At 43.5% G+C, this 23940-nt stretch overlaps 1 protein-coding gene across 1 annotated transcript in view; it reads right to left on the bottom strand.

The window, feature by feature from the left end:
• The window catches only part of LOC148529135 (carboxypeptidase A1-like), a 43333-nt gene extending 20544 nt beyond the window's left edge, over window positions 1–22789 (bottom strand). Inside the window, exons 1-7 of the mRNA XM_088468884.1 lie at window positions 22725–22789; window positions 21006–21087; window positions 18544–18678; window positions 9137–9235; window positions 8486–8587; window positions 7596–7694; window positions 7375–7485 (exon numbers count right to left, since the gene is read on the bottom strand). Coding sequence (XP_088325010.1) covers window positions 7375–7485; window positions 7596–7694; window positions 8486–8587; window positions 9137–9235; window positions 18544–18678; window positions 21006–21087; window positions 22725–22789 — 693 coding nt within the window. The remainder of the gene's footprint in view (window positions 1–7374; window positions 7486–7595; window positions 7695–8485; window positions 8588–9136; window positions 9236–18543; window positions 18679–21005; window positions 21088–22724) is intronic.
• Window positions 22790–23940: the final 1151 nt, after the last annotated feature.

Raw genomic sequence — 23940 nt, 5'->3', positions numbered from 1 at the left:
GGGTTCAAATGGACCCCAAAAATGGAAAAGGGAAAAGCAAAACTGGTTTACATGATGAATAAGCCGCCAAAAATGCGTTAATTAGTTCGCAAATGCAAGTCACTACACCAACAGTCAAAAATGCGTTAATTAGTTCGCAAATGCAAGTCACTACACCAACAGTAAAAAATGCGGTAATTAATTCGCAAATGCAAGTCACTACACCAACAGTCAAAAATGCGGTAATTAGTTCGCAAATGCAAGAAAAAAAATGGACTTACCCAACTCGAATATATAAGATTTCCAAAAAAAAGGTCTTTGGGTCCGAAAGCCAAAACAAACTAAAAAAGATGAAATTAGTGTTAAAAAAAAATAGCTAACCAAAAAACAGAAGTAGACACCAATTGGCCACAAATTAGACTGCACAAAACTTACCAAATCAGGAAAGGATGTGGAAAAAAGCAAAAAAATGCGAACGGAAAACCAAAACAACTGTAGCAAAACCAAACAAAAAACCAACTCTGCCAAATCCTCCAACCGCAAACAACCAAATCCAAACAACTTAACCGCCAACAATCCAACAACCCAACCTCGACTCCACACACACCAAGCCATAAATAGTGTTTATTTTCCCGCACAAATTAAGGATGAATCATAGGGACGCACAATCAATGATGCGGCCGCAAACAAAGGACGCATGTATAAATACGTCACGAAATCACATTGAATTTCTGGTTGATTTCATTCTGGAAGCAGAGACATGGCTTCAGACCAGGGAAACAATGGGCAAAAATCCGGCGGTAAGGCCTTCATGCATTTTGTCTCAATTATTATTTAAAAACAAATATATTGGTCAAGTTGTGAAGTGGCTAAATCTGCATATTTACCCAAATAGGTGAGGAGGATGACATGGAAAAGACTGCTGGCCCCAGTCAACCCGCCAAAGCTGCCAAAAAAAAAAGGCAGCCACATTTCACAAGCAAGGAGATGGAGGTTTTGATCCAGAAGTGCGTTGACATCCTGCCCCAGGCAGCCAGGAATATGAGCCAAAGCCAGAAGTGGAGAATGTGGGAGGAGGTCGCCGTTGCTGTCAATAGGGTGGGTGATTATGTCCGTCTAGCCCGGGATGTCAAACGGCGGTAAGTAAACACTTTCCCATCCTATAAACAAACCCCATTGTAAAAAAAAGGATAATGGGTCCAATTTCATTCCACAGATGGGCAGACTTCAAATATCGTCTCAAGCAAAAACTTGCCGACAGGGCTAGGCATGCAAGGGGGACAGGTGGGGGTCCCACACCTGTGTCATTGGAGTTGACAGACTTAGAAGAGCTGGCACAGGGGTGTGTGCAGGCTGTGGAGGTGTTTGGCGTGTCCAACATGGATACGGACATGCCAGACTTTGCGGCTCCTCATGTTGGCCAAGGTAAGTCTTGTGATGTCACCAACTCTGAAATGCTATTGTGCCAATATGTAGATTCTAATGTGAGTCTTTTCGCAATTTTCCTAACAGAGACAGAGGCGGATGAGTCTGCTCCAGAGGGGAGCCTTGGCCGCAGAATTTCTGCTGGCTCTGCAGGGGAGGAACCAGTACATCCGGCTGAGGACCCTGCAGAAGCCAGTCCAGGGCGTGCCCCCTCGCAGGCAGTGGGCCTCCTCACAGAACTCAATTTTAAATCGGATTGCCATACGGAGATTCTGCAGAGGATGGACGCCAGTCTGATACGGGTGGCTGAGGCCCTGGAGCAAAATGCTGCGGCCAACGTGACCATTGGTCAGGCCCTGGCGGAAAATACCAGGGCCAACATCCGCATCGCCGATGCCCTGGAGCAGCTCGTTCGCCAGCACATGGTGGAGCCGACCTCCCTTCCTGCCGGAACATCCGGATCCTACACCTCTGGCGCACATCAGCCAATCCTCCAAATGTGCCTAGCCCTGTGCCTAGTCCAGAGGCCACAACATCTGCCTCTGGACAGGCCAGCCCGATGGCATCCCGGACCCGGTCTGGCGCCCACCCTCACCCAGCCAAACGGGCGAGAAAACGGTGACAGCAATGGCGACTTTTCCCACACTCCTTCTGTGCTTGGCTCATATTCCTTTCTGGTCAAAACTTCCCTCTCCTTTCTTGTGAAATGTTTTTAAATTTTGTATTTACGCTTATGTTAGCAGTTATGGTTTTATTTTTTTTTTTAACAAATATCTTTGCCACAAAAAAAGGCAACAAAATATTAGGGCAATTTGTTTGTGTTTAAACAATAAATTTAAAACAAAAAAATGAGATTGTATTGTGACATTATTGTACAAATGGGTTACATTTAATCCTGGCCCTAAAGGCAAAAACTGACCCTCTTAAAAAAAAAAAAAGGCCTCTTTAAGGAACGTTTAAAAAATCACATAGCGATGCAAATTCCACAGTAAACCAAAAAAAAGGGGAGCTAATTAAAACATGATGACATTATTGTTACAATAGGCCATAACCAACAAATTGTGGCCAAAATAAAACACCAAAAATGTACGCTAATTGATTGTGTAATCATGACATTAGCAGCTCTGATTTCCACCTGCGTACGCTTTTGTGCTATCCCAATAAACTGCTTTCCAAACACATACCAAGCCGGTTTTCAATCCAACACTAATTACTTTACTGACCAGCCGCGATTAATCGCAGCACCATCGTTGAGTCCCGGGACGGAGGAGAAGGCCATCGCCAATGTGGTCGAGTAATCCTGACCCTAAGCTGTGCGAGCATTTTGAAGGGAAAGCGGATGTTCCAGTGACGTATGAGACGGTCCGAACACATTTGACATTCGCATCTGCTAATGTATGTACGCCCCAAAAACGCCTCGCCACGCCTGCGTTTTTTCATCTCCACGGCCGTCAACACCCAAAAACGCCCTGTTCTGTCAATCACATTTGACATGTCACTTCCTGTACGCTATTTTAGGAACGAGAGAAAAAAAACTCGCAATCTGCCGTACGCACATGCGCAGTGTAACACCGACGCATGCGCGGTTAGTCAACATCGGAACGCAACGAGCGTACTGTTGTTAACGTGCGGCTCTGAATGAGGGCCTATGACCCTAAATATTTTAATACATTGATAAGGTTTGAACTGCACTATATTGCTACTCAGTGTGAAATACCTGAGATCTACGGTACTTTGGTATCTTAGGGCCTGATTCAGCACAGGATGGAATTGCATAGCCTCATACAAGCAGCTTTGCAATTCCGTCCTCCTGCATGCATTAATGATCTGAGCTGTGTCCATGGACGCTGCATCACATCATCTGTGTGATCCTCGGCCGGCTGAGTGACCATGGGGTCACGCAGGCCGACCACTGCAGTTCAGGAAAAGAGGCCAAGAAATCTCCATCAGCCGACGGAGATCCTGTCCTCCTCCCACCCCCCAACGGAGGGGACACGCCTCTGTTTTAGGAAACAGAGGCCGTCGCCACCCCCTCCCCGTCCAGAAATGGCAGCAGACTGTCAACCACTGACAGCCTGCTGCCGAACTGTGTACGATCACACAGACCCGTACTGCACAATCACCTACACAGTACGGGGGGGGGCGCATGTGCAGATTCCTGACCATCGAGAATCTGCGATCAGCAGCTGCACCTGCGTGCGCTGCTGAATCAGCCCCTTAATCTGTTCCTTTAACATAGGATCCCTTATTATTAACCAGCTAGTTCTTTTTTTTTGTCATCGGGACAATTTATGTAATTGAAATCTGGTTGCCCCACGTCGAAGCACTCTCTTCAGACAGCAACTGTGAAATGGCTTCTCTTTATTGCAATGTATGTGCATAGTATGAGTGTCGTAAAAGGCTTACAAGACTGTCACATTCACAGAATATATATATATATACACTGCTAAATACGTCATGACAGTACAATACGGGCCAAATGTAATAGGGTGAGAGGTTAGAAAATGTGAGAGTTTAGCAGTAATCTGTCACACTTTTTAAACTCGGCCAATGTAATAGAGTCCGAGAACATATAAACTTGCATGTTTTTAAACTAAAAAAACTCATGATTAAAACTCTCATCCAGATGTTTTCCCATTTTGAAGTTAAAACTCAACCTATGTGAGAGATTACTGCTAAACTCTCACATTTTCTAAATTCTCACCCTTTTATATTTGGCCCCACGTCTTTGAAAATATACCGAATGACATGAATATAAATAACAAATTTAAAAACACAAGAAAGGGGACTGATTGTTTTAAATACTTGGGTGTCTGGGTATCGTGTACGCTCAAAACTATGGGCCAGATTCAGAGATGTACGCTAATGCAACGTCAACTGTGTCGCCTTACGCAACGCAGTTGCAATAATATGCTAATGTTAGCAAAGATAACCCGCGCATAAAGACATCTCAGATGGCATCTCACCTGCGTACAACAACGCATACCTACTTAAGCATCAGTACCATCGAAGTACATCGGCGGGCATTTTATCCTTGCAGAAGGTCTGACCACGGGCAGGCCAAGGAGCTCTTCTGCCACGCAGAGCTGTGTATGCAACTGTAGTGGCTAATTTATGCACGCCCACGTAAAGGCGTTCAAACGGCCAGGCACGCCTGCATTTCGCAAACCACCCCATGTCTCCTCCCCCAAGCGGTCACTTCCTGTCAATCAATCTGCAATGGGCCTCCGTGGTCTGCGTGAAACGTACAGCGGATGCACTGCTGCCTTCGCGCACTGCGATGCATACGCAATGGCAAATAATCGCTCGGTCTGCGGGCAAATTGCAAATCAAACATTCCCTAATATATATCCCCAAAACACGTGTTTCAGGTAATTAATGCCCTTTTCTCTTCCTTTGTTTCGGGTGACAGGAGGGCTAGAATTAAACTCTCTACTCTATGTAGGCCCAATGGAAGTGGCGGTCTGGCCTTGCCTGATCTCCGCTTGTACTATCTGGTGGCTCAGCTGGCCCATTTAGTCGCATGGGTTAACTATATCAGTGGGGGGTCTCTCCCGGGTTTCCTGAGTGAGCAAACTGCGACTGCACTAACCCTGTTACAGTTTCTCCTGGTTGGGAAATGTAAAAGGACATATGCCCCTATTCTTAAGCAGGCGATTGAGGTTTGGAGGGCTGCAAATATGTTGTTTGGTCCTCAGGCGTGCCTTCCCTAGGTCACATATATCAAGATGCCTTGCTTAAAACCCTTGATCAGATTAAATCTGAATTTTGTGTGCCTAATTCTGCACTTTTTCATTACCTGCAGTTACATCATGCCTTGGGTGCCCAGTTCGGGGACTCCCCTCCGTCCATTCTAGGTTGTCCTGTTAAAAAATACTGCTCTCTGTGGTTGCCTGTAGTGTGGTATCTGCTATTTACTCTACTTTAAATGCACATTCTACTAATGGCCTTGAGCAGTCTCTAAGACCTAGGTGGAAAGCTGACTTGAGGACTCTTTCAGACGAACAGTGGACACTTATGCTTGGTGGTACTCGGGATGCTACTGCCTGTGTTCGCTACCAGCAGATACATTTTTTATTTTTCACAGAATATACTTTACTCCGTTTAGTCTCTTTAATATGGGAATTCGGGCAGATTCCAGATGTTGTAGATGTGGGTCAGCTGAGGTGACTTTTTGGCACCTCCTTTGGCAGTGCCAGGCTGTGCACCTTTTTTGGAACCAGGTGTGGGACTGCATCCATACTACTTTATCTGCTTTGCCTCTCCTTGACCCACTTATATGTCTTTTTTCGTTTCTCCCTTGGAGAATTGTTTAATGTCATAATCTATAAGTATGTTTTTAAGTTGTTATCCCTGGCCAAGGTTATTATAGCACAGGCATGGCTCGGGGTTGATCCTCCTCTTTTTCACAGTTGGGTCTCCTTAGTTAATAAAACTGTTAACCACGAAAGATTTTTGTATACAGCTAGAGGAACTTTTCCCAAATTTCCTAAATTATGGTCACCATGGTACACATCTCACTATGGTCTAAGGGGTAGCGCCTTCTCCCCGCCTGACACTGGTTGATTTGGGGGGGCTGCCAGCACTTGCTGTTGTACTACTTTATTTGCTGCCACACAGTTTTAATATTTTGTTTAATACAATGTTCTGCACATATATTTATATATGCTGCATAATCGCATGTTAATGTGATTCTTTTTATTGTTCATTCTGTGACCGTTTGAACAATACTCTTTGTACTGCTATTTTTTGTTTTCTATAGTTTGTTTTTGTTTTATTGAAAATCAATAAAATACACTTAAATAAAAAAAAAAGACAAGGAAGGAGTCCTAGCTCCTAAAGTCAAACTTGTCATTTTATCACATAAGGGGAAGAAGGAAGTCACAGTATAAACACAGCTCAGATGGGTATTCCAAAGCCTTCTTGATTACCATAACAAGTGTCATGTGACTGTGGTTGCCATGGAAGTGCATGACATTGTATAGAATTATAAGTCATTAATAACAACCTGAATATAAACATTTTTTCATGGGATTGTTGCCTTAAACGGAGTATATTTTGACCATTTAAAAGACATAATTAATTTCTTAATATGCCAACCCTTTTTGTCCTGCCCCTACCATATAACTGAGTCACTGCATAGAATAAAGCAGGCACATGGGTGGATGGGGAGAATTTTATCTTCTGACTTGCAGCTGTCATAGGCAAGTAATTGTGATTTTGTCATTGGGACCCAAATCAAGTAGAGTTTGCTCCAATAACCATAGGTGGATTTTAAAGTCTAACATGAGCAAGATAATTAGATTTTAGGCTTAATCCATTTCCTGCGTTTACGAGACTGTGAGATAAGAAACTGTCATTATCTGACTTTACTGATATCTATACTGGTATTGCTCAGTAGACATGAAGACAGTGAGTGTACATCCTGCATACAAGTAAAAATGTGCATTTACAAAGGGTCCCACTTAGCTACACCCATGGTACTGATGATCATATACATTTCATAGTTTTTTTTTTCTTGTTGAAATTGGCCAGTAGAAGAAATCTACGCTTCCCATGATGTCATGGTATGGCCTCACCAACAAGTGCTTCACATCATTTTTAACAGGCAGCTATTAAATGTGTTCTTTGGTCACAAATACCATCAGATTTCTGTATAAATTAAATTTACAGTATTTAACTGTCACACATCAATGGACAGCATTACTGTGTGGACATTCCTTCTTTTCTACCTGTACCTGATGCATCTGAATACAATGGCCACCCCTGTAAAGGCAGCAGTAATATACCACCCAAATCTGAGTGCAAGAGTTTTCAGTCACATGATCCTGATGGACCCAAAATTTCCAGGGAGAGGTATCTGAGCAGATACTGTATATCATTACAAGTAGAGAAGCTGAACTAGTTTGTCACGGTTATGCATGCTACAAGGTTCTTTGTATCAACTGTGCTTGTCGGAGACAGTCTTACCGTACTATGGGTGTATGCATAACCATCTGGGTTGGTGACAATTTCCAGGAAGATGTCCATTTTGTCCAGAAGACCAGTAAGTGATGCATCAACCCCATAATTGCTTGCAATCTATAAATACAAGGAGATAACAACAATATACAGAAGCTAACATATAAATGGACATGGTAATTAAAGTATATCAGATATGTAGCACTGAAGGTATGCTCGTTGACTATAACCTTTTTAGCAGTCCATACACCGGTGGCCTGGGTAATCCACTCTCGAGAATGAATTCCAGTGTCAATCCAGATTGCTGGTTTGTTGCCCCCAGTACTGAACTGCAACAGATACAAAGAGGATTCAGTCAATTCCTGCTCCATTCCTGTACATTTCATTTTACATAAATTGAAACTGTGGTGAGCAATAAATACACTTCCTGATGCATTCCCTAACATATGACAATGCAAAAGTCTCCATGCATATATAAACTTCATATCATGTTTATAATGTAGTCACCGTTCTACATCCCAGTAACCGCATGCGCCATGACAGCTGACATATCTTCATATTATGGGTAAGACTGCGTCCTAAATCCTACTATTTTCCTAGGGCAAGATACATTTGCTGTCATATAACAGTATACATTTCTGGTGTAAATCTATTTGTAATGAACATAATTGCCATATTTGGTAAAGAATGGAAATTTGTTCTATTTAATAAAAATATATTTTAACAGCAACATTATTTACTCTCACTTTGCATTTTTTAACAAATATAGTCAAAGTATTGAGCACCATATTACATCTTACTAAATAAGTATCAGAGAGCTCACCGGCTGCTAATTGTTTTCCTAAATGTTAAATAAGGACATACAAGGGAACACAATACAACATTAAAATCACAACTGGCTACACATGCTTTGAGATTGCCAATATTGTCAGAAAGCTCCCCATAATGACCCATGCATGGCCGCATTAGAAACTGCGGCTGCTGCGTCCTTGGCGTAAGTGGCAGAATCGTCCATTGTATATACAATATAAAGCTGTCCATTTTCTGTGCATACATATTGCTATTAGTGTTTTACTAGAAAGAGGCAAGTAAGATGGTATTAATGTCCTTGTGCCTTCACCTTTAAAGCATATATTGGAAGACCTTCATAGCTCTGACCAATATCAATTTTGCTGACCAGTTTTGGGTATTCCATCACCAGACTGTCAATCCAGCTGTAAATCTGAAAGTAAATAAATAAATAAACCACTATAGTTATGCTCTGTTCTTCATATGCCTTTAGTAGAAAGGTTTTAACAGTGGGCTGTGTGTGCAGAAGTATTTGTCCTGCATGCCACGACGTTTGCATGTTCACTAATGTAAAGAAAATTAGATTTTTAGTCTGTTTACTTGCAAAATGATGTGCTTGCCATTATAACCATTTTCCATAGGTTCTCCACTGCTCTTTCCCAATATCATGCCATTAAATGGAAAAGTCACAAGATTTTAATGTTGAAAATGCAACGTACTGTATGGAAAGCACTTGGAAGAAAAGTTAAATACTCATCAGTGAAATGTGTTGAAATTGTCAGTTTTTATGTACTTCTACCAATGTTCCTAATGCATATGTATATGTTACACTGACTGGGCTCAGGTATGAGCTGAAGCTCTGGCATAACAGCTACTTTAGTTTATTCACCATTGTTGTGTTTCACTCTATTGTGTACTTCCAGCACCAAATGTTTGTGTGATATTATTTTCTACAATGTTAATTATAAAAATGTGCATTGACCTCGTCTAGTGTGTGGTATGTGGAATAGCTGAAGCTGTTAATGCTTCTCTCACGGAACGTTGAAGCCTCCATTTTCTGCTGCTCCTGGTCCAGCAATTCCTTAAGAGAAAGAGAAAAAAGTGGATCAGGTTAAGGCACAGCCTATTACATGATACATGAAGGAATTGTATTCTCAGCGCCATTTGCTTTAATTGAACGATATTAGATTACCATGTATGGTGTATGCAAGTGTAAAATATACAGTCATTACATTTAGTTTTATGAGATTGCATTTATGTATACCCAGTGTGCATATACTGTAGAAGCACATTCCACTTTTGGGCACTACCCCAGAAATTGGGGACTTTGCAATATTATATATCCACACGAAAAGGACGTACATGCAAAAAAGTCGTTTCAGGGTCCTACGCACTACTACTTTATTAAATTAAACTTATATTTTTCGTTTAAGTTATTGCTTACATTTTTTCAGTATAATTTGTCCTAAATAAATCATGAAGGTGAGGGGGAACTGTTATGTCCTTGCAGTTATTAGGGGGCCACAATTGTGCTCTAAAATGCAGGCCCAATTTGCCTTTGCTAATAAAGCCATATATGCAGAAAGTAGGGATGTGCAGGCTCGGATAGGTTCGAGTTTGCACGTGGAGTTCGGATTTTTCCCTCCAAAAAAACGGAACTCAGAAAGAGGCAAAACGTCATCTTGCACGGACGAACATCATCATTCCTGGACTTTTGTCCAGGAATGATGATGTTCGTCCATGCAAGATGACGTTTTGCCTCTTTCTGAGTTCCGTTTTTTTGGAGGGAAAAATCCGAACTCCATGTGCAAACTCGAACCTATCCGAGCCTGCACATCCCTAGCAGAAAGTCAAGTAGTGCAAAATGTGTAAGGACGAGCAAGAAAAACATATGTATCTGACACTTATTCAGGCCCGCATTTATAACCATTTCTTTCATTGTGCAATAAAAGTATATTTTAATTAGATTTCAATTAGTTTTAGTTACTACAGAAACAATTTGCTTAGGAACGCACCTCAAAGCATAACACACCCTTACTGTACTTGTCTTACATCAGAACGCTTCCATCCTTTCTAGATGCCACAAGTGGCAGAATCAGGCATATTTGTATGGGCGAATGAGCATGACCTACAATTCTGGATATAAGCAAAGTCTTTTCATGCTATTCCAACTAGTGTAGTACTCTCTGTCAGGAAGCGGCCTGGGTTCAGCCGTTACTCACCTCCGCGCCGGCGTCCTTGGGCTTAGGTGTTCAGTCACTGGCAGTGGAGGTGAGTGGTGACTGAGTATTCTCCCAGGGGTCTGCTAGGGCTTCCGTGCGTGCATCCAGGTTCCCGTGGTAGCGTGCATGGGTGCAGCCATGTTGGTCCATATCACCTGACTTGTCTCTCCCAATGATAGTCCTGCAGTCACTCAGCTGATCCTCTGATCCAATGGCCAACTGCCTAGGGGTATTTAGGTCTGACTCCAGGAATATTGCCTGATCAACTTAATTTCCTCATTTACTTCAAGTCTTCAGTGTTCCAGTGACTGATTAATTTTACTTCACTCCAGACTCCCTGTTGTTTTTCAACTTCCAGTGAATTCCAGTGATTCTCTCTCCAGTGTGCAGTTCAGTTTTTCTTGCTGAATCCCAGTGTAAACTGGATTTGCTCTCATGCTAAAATCAGGTGTGCTGTCCAGCTCTCTAACTATTACATGTTTCAGCTGTTAAGCTGATTACCAGTGTTCTGAGTTTCCCTTCTCATGCTGATTTTGTTGTGTTACATGTCCAGCTCTTTTCCTGTGTTTCTCATACCCCTTTTACACCAGAGCTAAAACCCGGGTTTTTGAAGGGTTAACCCGGGCAGCTCCCTGGTGTAAAAGGACAGAGGGTTGGATCGCCGGGTCGAGTGACCCGGCAATCCAACCCAGGTAACTAGCAGGGTTTAACACGGGCGTAGCCCGTGAAACCCTGCTATGGGAACAGCGCACTCCGGGTCACGATGACCTGGAGTGCGCTGCTAGCCGGCCGATTGGTCCGGCTTCAGTGGCGCTTGGAGATGACGTCATCTCCAAGCGTCCACTTTCACTCCGCAAAAGCCGGGTCTATGCAGACCCGACTGCGGTGTGAGCGGCGCTGACTCGGGAATATAACTTTGTTCCAACTCCGGGTCAGACCCGGAATTTAGGTGGAAAAGGGGTATTAGAGTAAGTCAGCATTTGGATCTCTAGCAATCCTCAGTATACTCCTGTGTCCACATCTATGTTCTTCTTTAGAGTAATTCAGCGTTTAGATTCTCAGTGCAGGTACTCGTGACGGAACAATATCTGGATCCCCGATGTTGCTTTCAGCATTCAGTGTTTTTACATACTTTGCATTCATCATTACAGCAAGTCAGTCTCAGAATCTCCCGTGTCTCCCAGAGCAAGCCTGCGTCTGGTTCATTTCCAGCATTTCCAGTACCACTCCATTTCCAGTATTTCCCAGTGCCATCCCATTTCTATTAATTCCAAGTTTTTTCTCATTGCCAGTAATCTCCAGTGTTACAACAGCTTTTAGTAACTTTCAATGTTATTACATTTTCCAATAATTCACAGTGTTATTTTCTAGTATTATATCCCTGTCTTCTGCCACCCCCAGGTACCTGTCCAGAGGGCCGCGTCCTGCTAACTGGGTGCGGCGAAACCCAAAACCCAATAGGAGGGGTCACTGGTGAAGATCACCACGCCTCTGGGCAGGTCTAGCCAAACCTGGGTTTGGCCGCAATAAGAAGACATTTTCAATGTTACTCCCATCTGCTGCTGCTCTACCACCCTAACCCCCTGGTTCTTGGCCTCAACAGAGGTGTCCCTAGTGCTCAGTTGTGACACTCTCTCTGCATCAGTACCTATATGTATTACATTGTATATTTCAAAGTGAATATAAGTTGTGTACAGAGCCATCAAAAGGGGGCGTTACCTAATATGGGAGGCTTGGCCATGCCACTCCCAAAAAAAGTACGAAAGTACTATGTGCCAAATGCTCAGCACAGGGGGGCAGCTCCAGTGGAGGGAGGTGATCAGTGCAATTGTCCCCACCTCTAACATTTCTCCTCTCTGTCCACTACTTCTGGCCACGCAGCAGTCCCCTCTCTCTTATTGCCCGATGTGCCACTGCAGCTTTGCTAATATACAGCCATGGCCCAGTAGTGGGCATAGCGTTGGTGGCGATCGCTGACCCAGGCCCCTCCAACTAGCCCAGACTTGGGCAAATAGTACCTGCTCCTTCCTTTTGATGCTCCTGGCTGTGTATTTGTAAAAATATAAATGAGCCGTCAAAATAAAAATGAGTTCTGTATACTTGTATCTCCTGAGTAACCAGGACAAAATTGTCTTTTTGTAGTTTGAACTATCTTGCCTGCTAGAACTGAACTTCCCAATTATTTAAAAAAGGAAAAAGAGGCCCCTGCCTTACATTTTGAAAGTTGAGCTTACTAGCTTACTCGGGCCAGGTACTCCAGGGCAGGGGTGTTTTAAGAGAGGAGGGGGCCCGTGTGCAGCCTCCGTTTGGGCCCCCTCCTCTCTGTTAGCAGCTCAGTGGCACTGAGCGCTGTAGATTCTGACTTTATGCCAGAATCTACAGCGCATGCGCGAGTCTCCGGGAAAATGGTGCTCGCGCCTACTTTCCTGGGTATATCTTTTCTGCGCATGCGCAGATCACTGGGAAAATGGCTGCCACCATTTTCCCAGGGAGTGTTTGCTGCTCTGCAGCAGAGAGGTAAGAAAGAGATCGGCAGAGAGGTAAGTATAATAACCTGTGGGTGCAGGGTGTGCGGTGTGCACCACACACCTTGCACCCATTTAAAGATGCCTATGCTCCAGGGCAAGGCCAAAAAAAGCTCTATCACTGGCCATCAGGTACAGATGTAATAAAGAATTTATGTTTGCATAACGAAGTGCTCCCATATTTACTAAGAAAATAGTGCACTCGTCATGAATAACGAAAAACCCTCAAATTAAATATTTAATAGCACCATAATTCATATTTGTTACCCCATAAATATTTGCTAAATGCTGCCCCCATACTAAGCACATACTGTACCTAAAATAAGGCCACGGTCCACCATTCTCCGGCCACAATGCAAAAACATACTGGTAGGTTAACTGACTTCCGACAAAAATTAAAACTAGAGTTTGTGTCTGTTCATGTGGTAGGGAATAAAGATTATAAACTCCAATGGGGCAGGGACTTCTGTAAATAACTACATTTAATCTGTGAAGGGGTGTGTAAAATGTGTGCACTATATATATGTTAATACAGAGGTTCCCAAACGCGGTCCTCAAGACTCTCCAACAGTTCATATTTTTGAGATATCCTGTCAGAACTGCGACTATTTTTGTACATAAAGATAGACTACTTTTACCAAAGTTCCATTGTGGTCATTGGAGGAGCTATCCTGCTGGCATGCTTCTCATTCAGGGGATAGAGTGTTAAAGTGATCATCTGTTTCCCAAGGATCATCAGGTTGTGGGATTCTTAATCAATTTCATGACAGCTTGCCTAAAGTACTACCCATAACAACTGCTCGAGGTGTGGAGTTTGAGATCGATAAGATTCTGGATTCACGTAAGCATCAAAATCAATTGCAATATCTTGTAGACTGGAAGGGTTATGGCCTGGAGGAGAGATCTTGGATTAAAGACACCGATGTCCATGCTCCTAAGTTGATACGTAATTTTCATGCTAAATTCCCTTTAAAACCTGGTGGGTGTTCGGAGACCACCCAAAAAGGGGGGGTACTGTCAGGACTGTGACTATTTCAGTAGATAAAGGTAGACTACTTTTACCAAATTCCATTGTGGTCATTGGAGGAGCTATCCTGCTTGCTGGCATTCTTCTCATTCAGGGGATAGAGTGTTAAAGTGATCATCTGTTTCCCAGGTGTCATCAGGTTGTGGGATTCCTAGATTGCTCATTATTTCAAGCCTGATTCCATTTGGGTCACATGTTCTGAAACTTCCTATGGATCACAGACTTCTAGTATAAGCCTGTTACTAACTGTGTCTCAGTGTCTGTGCAACGTTGCTTTCAGGTCTTTTCTTGGACTCCTGCCAAATCCCCGCTGTGCCTGTGGATTGCTGTGGACTTTGTTATATTCCAGATGAACTTCTGATGCCAGTTATCTGCTGCACTATAGAGCCCAGCATTCCTATTGTCTAAGTATTGCTTTTGCTCCATCATTGTGCCTTCATCATTTTGCTGCACTTTACCTGTTGTCTTTTCATTCCTGTGGATATGGAACTCATCCATGTTACAGTTGTCAACTGCACCATTATAGTGTCATCGCCGCATCACGGGGCTCAACCCCGCTCCATACTCTAGCCACACCACAGGGCTCAACCCTGCTACAATCTTCTCCGCATCTCGGGGCTCAATCCCGCTCCGAACCCTAGTCACACCATAGAGCTCAACTCTGCTACAATCTTCTCCGCATCACGGGGCTCAACCCCGCTCAGTACTCTAGCCACACCACAGGGCTCAACCCTGCTACAATCTTCTCCGCATCTCAGGGCTCAACCCCGCTCCAAACCCTAACCACACCACAGTGCTCAACTCTGTTACAATCTTCTCCGCATCACGGGGCTCAACCCCGCTTCGTACTCTAGCGACGTTGCAGGGCTCAAACCTGTTCCAGAATCCTATCGCATCACAGGGTTCAACCCTGCTTCAATCTTCTCTGCATTACGGGGCTCAACCCCGCTATGAACTGTAGCCACGCCACAGGGCTCAACCCTGTTCTGGAATCTCATCACCTTACAGGACTTAACCCTGCTCCGTCTTCACTATACCACAAGGCTCAAGTTTGCTTCATCTCTCACTGCACTATAGGGCTCGGCCCTTTCCTGGAACTATACTATTCTGCAGGGTCCGTTCTGCTTCGGATTTCCATTACTACAGGGTTCTACCCTGGCAAAGGTCCTTAATGTCATACTGAGGTTTTAGCCTCATTCTGGACTCGGGGTTCCCTACCACATTAGTTCTTATATGCTAAAGACTGCTTATATATATTTGGGGATTCTCTCCTATACTTATTGTTGCATATATGAATCTCTGTGCTGTTTGAGACTTTATATGAGACCTTCCTGATTATAATTCTTTTGTGAATAAATTCTATTTTACTTTTATCCTGTGCTACTGAGTTTCATGGAAAGGTCATTCCCACAGACCATCCCAGTTCATTGTGCCTAGTAGGCCTGCCTCCCTCCAGGAGTCTCAAGTGTTGGCAGCCGTGTGTCAGGGCTCAGATGGGAATCGGCCCTCACTTACCGTCCCGCCGGCTTCCTCTGACATCCTGGGCGGTCGAGTGACTGGCGCAGCGGCGGGGGAGAAGCTGAGTATTCTCCCCGCATACAGTGGTCTGCGGGTGGTTTGGTGTCGGGGATCGCAATTCCTGACATGGGCGCCGCCATGACAGTCGGCCCATGTGACAGCATCTTCGTCCCTGGATAGGTGAATGGTCAGCTGATGCTGTGCACCTATCACAGGGATCCCCTGGGTATATAATTATCCCACAGGTTACAGGAAGTTGCCTGAACAACGGTAGTCTCCTAGTGCCTTAGTTGAGTTCCTGGTCCAGGTTCTTGATCCATCGTGTCAGCAGCAGCAGTGTGTTACCATCTCTACCTGTGTGCCTCCCGTCTCTGGTGATTCTCCGTGCAGCAGTGTGTTACCACCTCCACCTGTGTGCCGAACGACTCTGGTGAATTCTCTGTGCAGCAGTGTGTTACCACCTCCACCTGTGTGCTCGAACGTCTCTGGTGAACCACCGTGCAACCGTGAGTTACATCTCTACCTGTGTGTCACGATTGGTCTCAGCGAGTTACCTGTCTCAGGTGGTGATCGGGATTCAACGGAGACCGACATGACTGGAACCACAGATGACGTAAATAGCTCTATGTGCAAGATTTGTGTAGCAGTGAAAACTGCCTTTGATGATAGATGACAGGAACGTGGAGGAACTGGACTGGGACCGGCAGGAGGACTTGTTGAGTTGAACTGATGAACTAGGAACTTTACTCTGGACTGGAACTACATGGCTTGAACTGATGAGCTTGGAACTTGACTCTGGACTGGAACAACGTGGATAAAACTGATATGACAGGAACTTGACTCTGGACTGGAATAATGTGACAGTGGCTGAAGGGAAATCGGGTAATGCTGAGACGAGGGTTAAACAGGGTGATCCGGAAATGCTGTGACAAAGGCTGGAATTCAGGTGCAGGCTGGATTGGGTAATTGGGAATAACAGGTTCAGGAAGGAATGGGTAGGTCTGGGAATTTTAAGGGCTAAACAGGGTAAACCGGAAATGCTGTGACAAAGGCTGGAACTCAGGTGCAGGCTGGATTGGGTTCAGGAAGGAATGGGTAGGTCTGGGAATTTTAGGTTCAGGGAGGGAGTAGGTAGGTAAAAAGAGCAGGAGTTGATCCACAGCAGGAAGCAAGGCAGGGTGACACAATGCAGGTTTACAGGGTGCCAGGGACCAACCAGGAGTAGAGCTAGCAGCAGAGCACAGGCCAGGTATTGCTTGAACAGGGCATCTGGATGCCAGGTATTGCTGTAGCAGGTTTTCGGGATGCACCAGGGGTTGCTGTCAGCAGGTTTACTGGATTGCCAGCTATAGCTGTAGCAGGTTTTCTGGATGCACCGGGGGGTTGCTGCCAGCAGGTTTTACTGGCTTGTCAGGTATAGCTGTAACAGGTTTTCTGGATGCGCCAGGGGTTGCTGTCAGCAGGAATCAGGGATATATTTGTATACCGAAGCAGCATGAACCATACACCACGGAAGTAACGAGATGTTCAGGTCCAGAATGCTATCAGGAGAGGATATATATACCCTGGGTCTGGCTGCATTTGGTGGATATGGACAGGTGGTCTGGTAGTAGCATTCTGAGTGGTGGAAGGCACAACATGCAGAGGCAGTATTCATCTCTGCAGCACTGGTCAAAGGACCGTGACCTGCTCACAGGGTGCAGCTAAGCCCAAATCCCGCATGGAGGGGTCACTGGCGAACACCATCCTGTGGGTTAGACTCCGCACCTTTGCCCAGGTCTCGCCAACACCCAAGATCTGTGGATGAGGAGAACATATATCCAGGTCCCCCGACTCCGCTTCTTTCCACAACTAAGACCCACAGCGTCCCATACATCAGCTACAGACGTGACACCGTGACATATCCATGGTTGAGCACAGGTGACTTAATTAGTACCTCAGTCAATTTGATTTAACCACCTGTACTCAACCATGGATATCTCTAAAACCTGAACTATTGGGGAGTCTTGAGGACCGTGTTTAGGAACCTCGGTGTTAATAAATGTATATCTGTTAGAAATTGCTTTCTAAGGCCCTCATTCAGAGCCGTACGCTCTGAGCAGAGCGCACGCTCTGAATGAGGGCCGGGCTCCATTTTCATGGAGCGTCCTCCTGGACGCTCGTATAGCTGTGGGTCACCACCCACAGGCTATACGAGCGTGCTTTGTGATGGCCGCGATGGTCGAGACCATCGCGACCATCGAAATTGCGAGCCGGAGCCTGCGGTTGAGGTTTTCAACCGCAAGCTCCGGAGTGATTTTGGCTCTATCAGAGCCAAAATCACTCCCACTGACATCACTAGTGATGTCAGTGGGCCGGCTTCTGACGGGAGGCGTTCCCGTGGGAACGCCCCCGTCAGGGAGGCACGCCCCCGGCACGCCCACCAAAGGGGGCGTGCTGTCAATCAACATTGACAGCACGCCCCCTTTGATCGGACACAACGAGCGAAGGACTTTCCTTCGCTCGTCGCGTCTGGCGCATGCGCACGACAGAGCTCCCTCCGTCGTGCGCATGCTCAGTGCATAACATCGACCCACTTGCGAGCGGACAGCCGCTCGCGAGTGGGTCTGAATCAGGCCCTAAGTTTCTTAACCACAAACTATAAGAAAGACCAAAACTAACATAACCCAGGCAGAACCTAGACTAATTGTATATGATATAACTTATAATTGGGTACAAAAATACCTCCAGATTAAAGGCATAAAGGCAACAATGTTCAAAATCATGCTTTTAGTAGTATTTTTAAATATTATATTTTCATTGGGGGGAGGGGGAATGGGGAGAGGTGTGAGCTCATTTGTTTGGGTAACTTATTTTTTTTAGTTTGTATTTCCGCTCATATCTCCACTAAACCCTGTTTCTTGTAAATAATGCTTGTTTACATTGGTTAGGTACACTGTAGTAGTATGTGAGTGTCCTAGTATGTGTGAGATGCTGCAAGTGTATTGCATAATGGTAAATAAATCAAGGGCAATATTAGTTATATAGCCACATTCTTAAAGATAATTAATTAAAAAGATAAAATAACATATATTTCAAAGATATATACATCTGGTACCTGGACGTCTTCTATCATTACAGAATAGTCTATGTTGTTAGATTCCAAAAACACTTTCAAACGCTGTAAAGTGGTGAATGGGACTCTCATGTCCACAGGAAGCTCTGGCCTAGCAGGACTGCGCCAGAAATCAATCTGAATGATAAGAGTTATACACTGGGATTACTTTATGTCAGTGTCATTAAAGCATTTATTTACATAATTAATTGAGTTCAGGTATATAGTTTACCCATTGGCTAATTAATCTTTCTCTTTAATTTTCTTTTTTTTGTATTCTTCCTGTTACCAACCTTGTTACCCATTAAAGGTTACGGTGCGTACACACGGTACGATAAAAATGCACGATATGAACGATAACGATATCGACCATGTCGTTATCGTTCATATTGTGCATTTTATGGTGCCTACCAATCCACCAATGCTCTCTGATGCGCGCTCACGTATGGATGATAACAATATCTTCCATTGGCCGTGCATGCAGGCCAACCTGGTCGATATCGACCAGCTCACTATAGGGACCCGCGATCAGTGATCGCAGGTAGCTGGCCCATTGTTGATGGGTTGGTAGTGTGCTGGATGATCGATATTGATCATCAAGCACACCGGGAAGGTACAGGGAGATCGTTCAGCGATATCGCTATCGCTGATGATCGTCCCTTGTGTATGCACCATTAGAGTCAGCAACACTGTTTGTAATTCCAGGTGGAGCAAAATTAAGTCATACTTTTAACTGTTATGTTTTGCTCTTACATTTTTTACCCCTCCTGTCCAAATTAAAATGTTGCTTTGGTAGACTTCCGATTGCTATAACTAATTTTTGTTGTATAGTACAATGCTAAATTGAACTGTATTTAATGACTGAAACCTGAAATATTGGCATCATCCAACCATGATTACCATGATTATCCCATCATCAGGCTTCCTCCTGAGCAGGACAAATGGGGATTATTCATGTTATTGGCATACCACATCCCCTGAGGGGTGCTTAGTGATGCAAAAGCAGTGCAGACCATGGTGAGCGGGCACATACCTACTAACTTCTTGAGATTTAGGACAAATATGCCAACTGTTAGACTATCTCCTCAAATCAGGTAGGAGATATGCTTTAATTATAGAATTGTAATAGGGAGTAAATATTCTACAATGACATTGAAAGAATTGTTACAAACCGCTATTAAAATCCCAATGACCCTGGCATTAAGTTCAGATTGTTTACTTACAGGAGAGGGAAACTTTGCCAGCAGAGTTCTGTGTGACTATAAATAGTCATAATTTTATTATTTGTAACCATAAGGTTTTGATGTATAAGGATTGTGTTACTAAATTGCAAACAAACACAACATTATCCTTATACCAGCATACAATATTTCCCTATAGATTGTAATCTTGCAAGCAGGGCCCTCTTACCTCTATGTTTGTCTGTTATTACCCTGTTTTGTTCTATAAATGTTTCCAATTGTAAAGCGCAATGGAATATGCTGCACTATATAAGAAACTGTTAATAAATAAAATAAATAATAAACAATAGCGCAATTGCAGAGCTCTGAACTGCCATCTGCTGACCACAATCGGTATTGCAGCAGAAGCGCATATACCAACATCCCAGACAGTTCATATTTGCTGGGAGGGGCTTTGTATAACCATGTATATGTTATTAGATACAAAATTTTTTTACATCGCCTGAATTTACCTGAATGTCATGGTACACATAAATCATAATGTATCTCCATATGCCATTTTTCCTGATCAAATCATTATATTTCTCTACATGTTATAGGGGAAGTAGTAATGAGAACGGCGGCCGCATGGCCGCCAGTCTCAATCCCGACAGTGTCATCCCGGCAAGGTATTTAGCATAGGTGTCGAAATACCGACGCCTATGTTAATCCCAACGCCAGAACGCCGAAGGACACCAAACCAATCGTCCTCCTGCCGGGTAAGTATGCATTTAGCCCGGGGATGGGGGGGTTAGGTTTAGGGAACCCCGGGGGGACTTAGGGATAGACACCCCCCTGGGGAAAGTTAGGGTTATGCTAGGGAAAGGGTGGGTTAGGGTTAGGCACTAGGGGGGAGGTTAGGGTGCGGGGAGGGGGGGTTAGGTTTAGCCACCCCTGGGGGGAGGTTAGGGTTAGGCATCCCTAAGGGAGGGTTTAGTGTTAGAGGGGGAGAGGGGAGGGTTAGTATACTTATGGGCGCCCGTTGGGATCTTCTGCCGTCGGTCTTTCACTGTCGGGATTAGAACCGCCGGCTATTAAGCCGTCGGTATTTCAATCCCATTCCATGTTATACTGCAGAATTAGCCCGGACACAGTATTTTGGACTGGTAAAGTAATGTACAGTTGTATGTACTGTATGTGCTAGTGCATGCCTGCCAATAGTCTTAATTCCAAAAAATTAAATGAGGGTTTTATTGTATGTAAGCATTGATTAGAATGATTACAGCACATCAGGTTGTTATATACCTGTAAATGTTTCATGGCTTCCAGCTCTCTCAGTATGTCCAGCTGTGCAACGCCTTTGGCCTGAACTCGCAGAACCTGATCTCTACAAAAAGAAAAACTTACGTTACATTATATATTTTTTTTATTGAAGATAGACACAGTATTGAATAGATAGATAGATAGATAGATAGATAGATAGATAGATATAGATAATTACCAATTTGTTTTGCTTTCCGGATCATTGTAAAGTTGGGTCATTCAGAATATAATGTCTTATGGTTATAAACACATGTTGTGAAATGGCCAACAATTACCCATCTAAAGAGTATGGCTGACAACTGGCATAATTACATCCTCTACTCAGGGGGTGATGAAGAACCTAAAGTCATAGCTTGTCCTTCCCACATGTTCAAAAATTGTGTAGAGAAAAGTTTTTTCCACTTATGTTAATCAGGTACAGTGTATGCATGACACAACTGTTCTTCAACACAATCTACCCGAACATCAGACCGGAGCGGACCGGTAACCAGGGGAGTGGGTCCTTCCCGTGGGTGGGGGTGTCATTCGGGAGGCAAACCCATTGGGGGGGGTTCCAGTTGCCTGCAAACCCCTCTTTCCAGCCCACACCATGACCACAATAGAAATAGTAATATAATAGAATTTTAGTAATTCTGCATGTTCTTCTCAGTATCACAAATGAAATAATTAGCACCACCTGTGGATCTTTTAACATGTGTCAACCTGTAGTAAATACACCTGTGCATCAATTAAGAGATCTGGAAAATATGCACTGTTAGGGGTGCGCTGCTACAGACCATCAATAGGGTTAATTATTAATACCATATAATAATACACTATCCAGTGCATAACGAGACCAATATGTACTTATATGTTCAGGGAAGTGCTAGGTTCTTCTGCTGCTCCCCCAGACTCCTGGACTTGCTCCCATACTCTGAAATGGTGCCCACATCTGAAACAAAAACATTCAGCTCAGGCAGGATGGCCCTACTGATGCATCTAATGGTTTTGTGTGATCACTGATCCTGTATATGCTGGATTTATGACACTCAAAAGTTCAATACACTTTGTGTGATGCATATTAAAGCTGGATAAATGCTAATTATGCCCTCTTCATGGACTAGCCACACACGTAAAATCAAGCATTTGGAAACCCCTCTCTAGAAATCCTGCGTTTGCCACTAGTCACCAGGGAGGGAGAGATTACAGCCTCCCCGTATGAAGCGGTCTGTAAAATTTATATCTATAATCTCTCCCTCCCTGGTGACAGTTGTCACAGATAGCTTCTGGCTGACACACAATCACCCTGCTGGAAACAGAAAGACCCGGGTTACCCGTTTACACTGAGCCTGACCAGGGTTTTACCCGGGTTGACATGGCAAAAACCTGGTTATTTTGGTCAGTGGAAAAGGGGTATGAGTTCCAAAAATGTATCTCACAGCTCAGGACAACCAAAATAGGCAATATGTTAAAGAAATCTAAGAAATTGCAATATTCTGGTAAAAATATATATATATATATTTTCCCATTGTACATAGTGTACATATGAAAAAAACTTATATAAAGCATGTATCTATCCAATAATTAATATAATTTTTTTGAGACAATAAAGTCAGCCCTAAGCATCCAAAAGTATTGTAATAAAAATTATTCTACTGGGTTACATGATACTATTATTGTTATTATACACTTCTCTCAGGTGCTAAATGAATGGCCACTCACCCAATAAAAGTCTTTCGGCTACACACAGCCACTGAGAAAATGCTGAAAACAAGCAGGATCCTCATTTCTGCTATTGTCTGACTATAGTGAACTTGGTGATACAGTTGCTATTTATTTATAATGGTTCATTTGAACCTCTATCAAGGTCTTTTTATATCAGAGTCCATTACTCATTTTCAGATAACAGTCTTACTACACATGATAGATAATGCTCAAAAAAGTTTTTTCTTTCCATATGAATTGTAATTGGTATTACAGGTTGAGTCTCCGATATCCAAATATTTCGAAATACAGATTTTTTTGGCCTGATTGAGATAATGAAACCTTTGATTTTTGATGGTTCAATGTACACAAACTTTGTCTAAGGCACAAATTATTAAAATATTGTATAAAATTGCCTTCAGGCTGTGTGTATAATGTGTATATGATGAAACATAACTGAATTTTATGTATGTACACAAACTTTGTTTGAGCCACAAAATTATTGAAAATATTGTATAAAATTACCTGCAGGCTGTGTGTATAAGGTGTATATAACAATTAAATGTATTCTGTGTGTATATTTGGGTCCCATTCCCAAGATATTTCATTATGATATGCAAATATTCCAAAATACGGAATATTCCGTTATCCAAAATACCCCTGGTCTCAAGCATTCTGGATATCGGAGACTCAACCTGTATTCATATATTTCTTTAATTATAATTGTTGTTTTGGTCCTATGATTAATAAATCAAGTACAATTAGTTAGCCCCCACTGGTTTGTACCTTGACAGTGGTTGTTCATTTCAGTTATAAACCGATATACAATAGTCCCAGATTTGGAGAAAGGCCAGATACGGTCGGAACTAGTGTGGCCATGGCACGGCAGGTTGTCTCTTGTTTCATCATGTTCCCCTATTTGTGTCTTATGTAAGGCTAATGTGTGGTACACACTTTGCCGATGGCGCCACCAACTATGTGAACGATTTTGGTAAGCATATACACTTACCAATCGGCCGCATCATAACTAGGAAGCCATTTAAATTTGAGATGAGTGGTTCCGTTTCCCTAGAAATCAAAGACACCTGACCGTAACAGTTTCAAGTCCCAGTTTCGAATCACTCTGGGTATCTGAGTAGAACAGAGTCCTGACTCGGGTCTTGCAATTCGGAGCTCAGATTTAAAAAACGGATCTAATGTGTTTTGGATTGCATTTAAGTCCCACACTCCTGAT

The sequence above is a fragment of the Taudactylus pleione genome, unplaced genomic scaffold (genome assembly GCF_031769625.1).
Source record: "Taudactylus pleione unplaced genomic scaffold, aTauple2 ptg000086l, whole genome shotgun sequence".
Lineage (NCBI taxonomy): Eukaryota > Metazoa > Chordata > Amphibia > Anura > Myobatrachidae > Taudactylus > Taudactylus pleione.
Note: the sequence above shows the minus strand (reverse complement) of the source record. Positions and strands in the feature narration are given on the sequence as shown.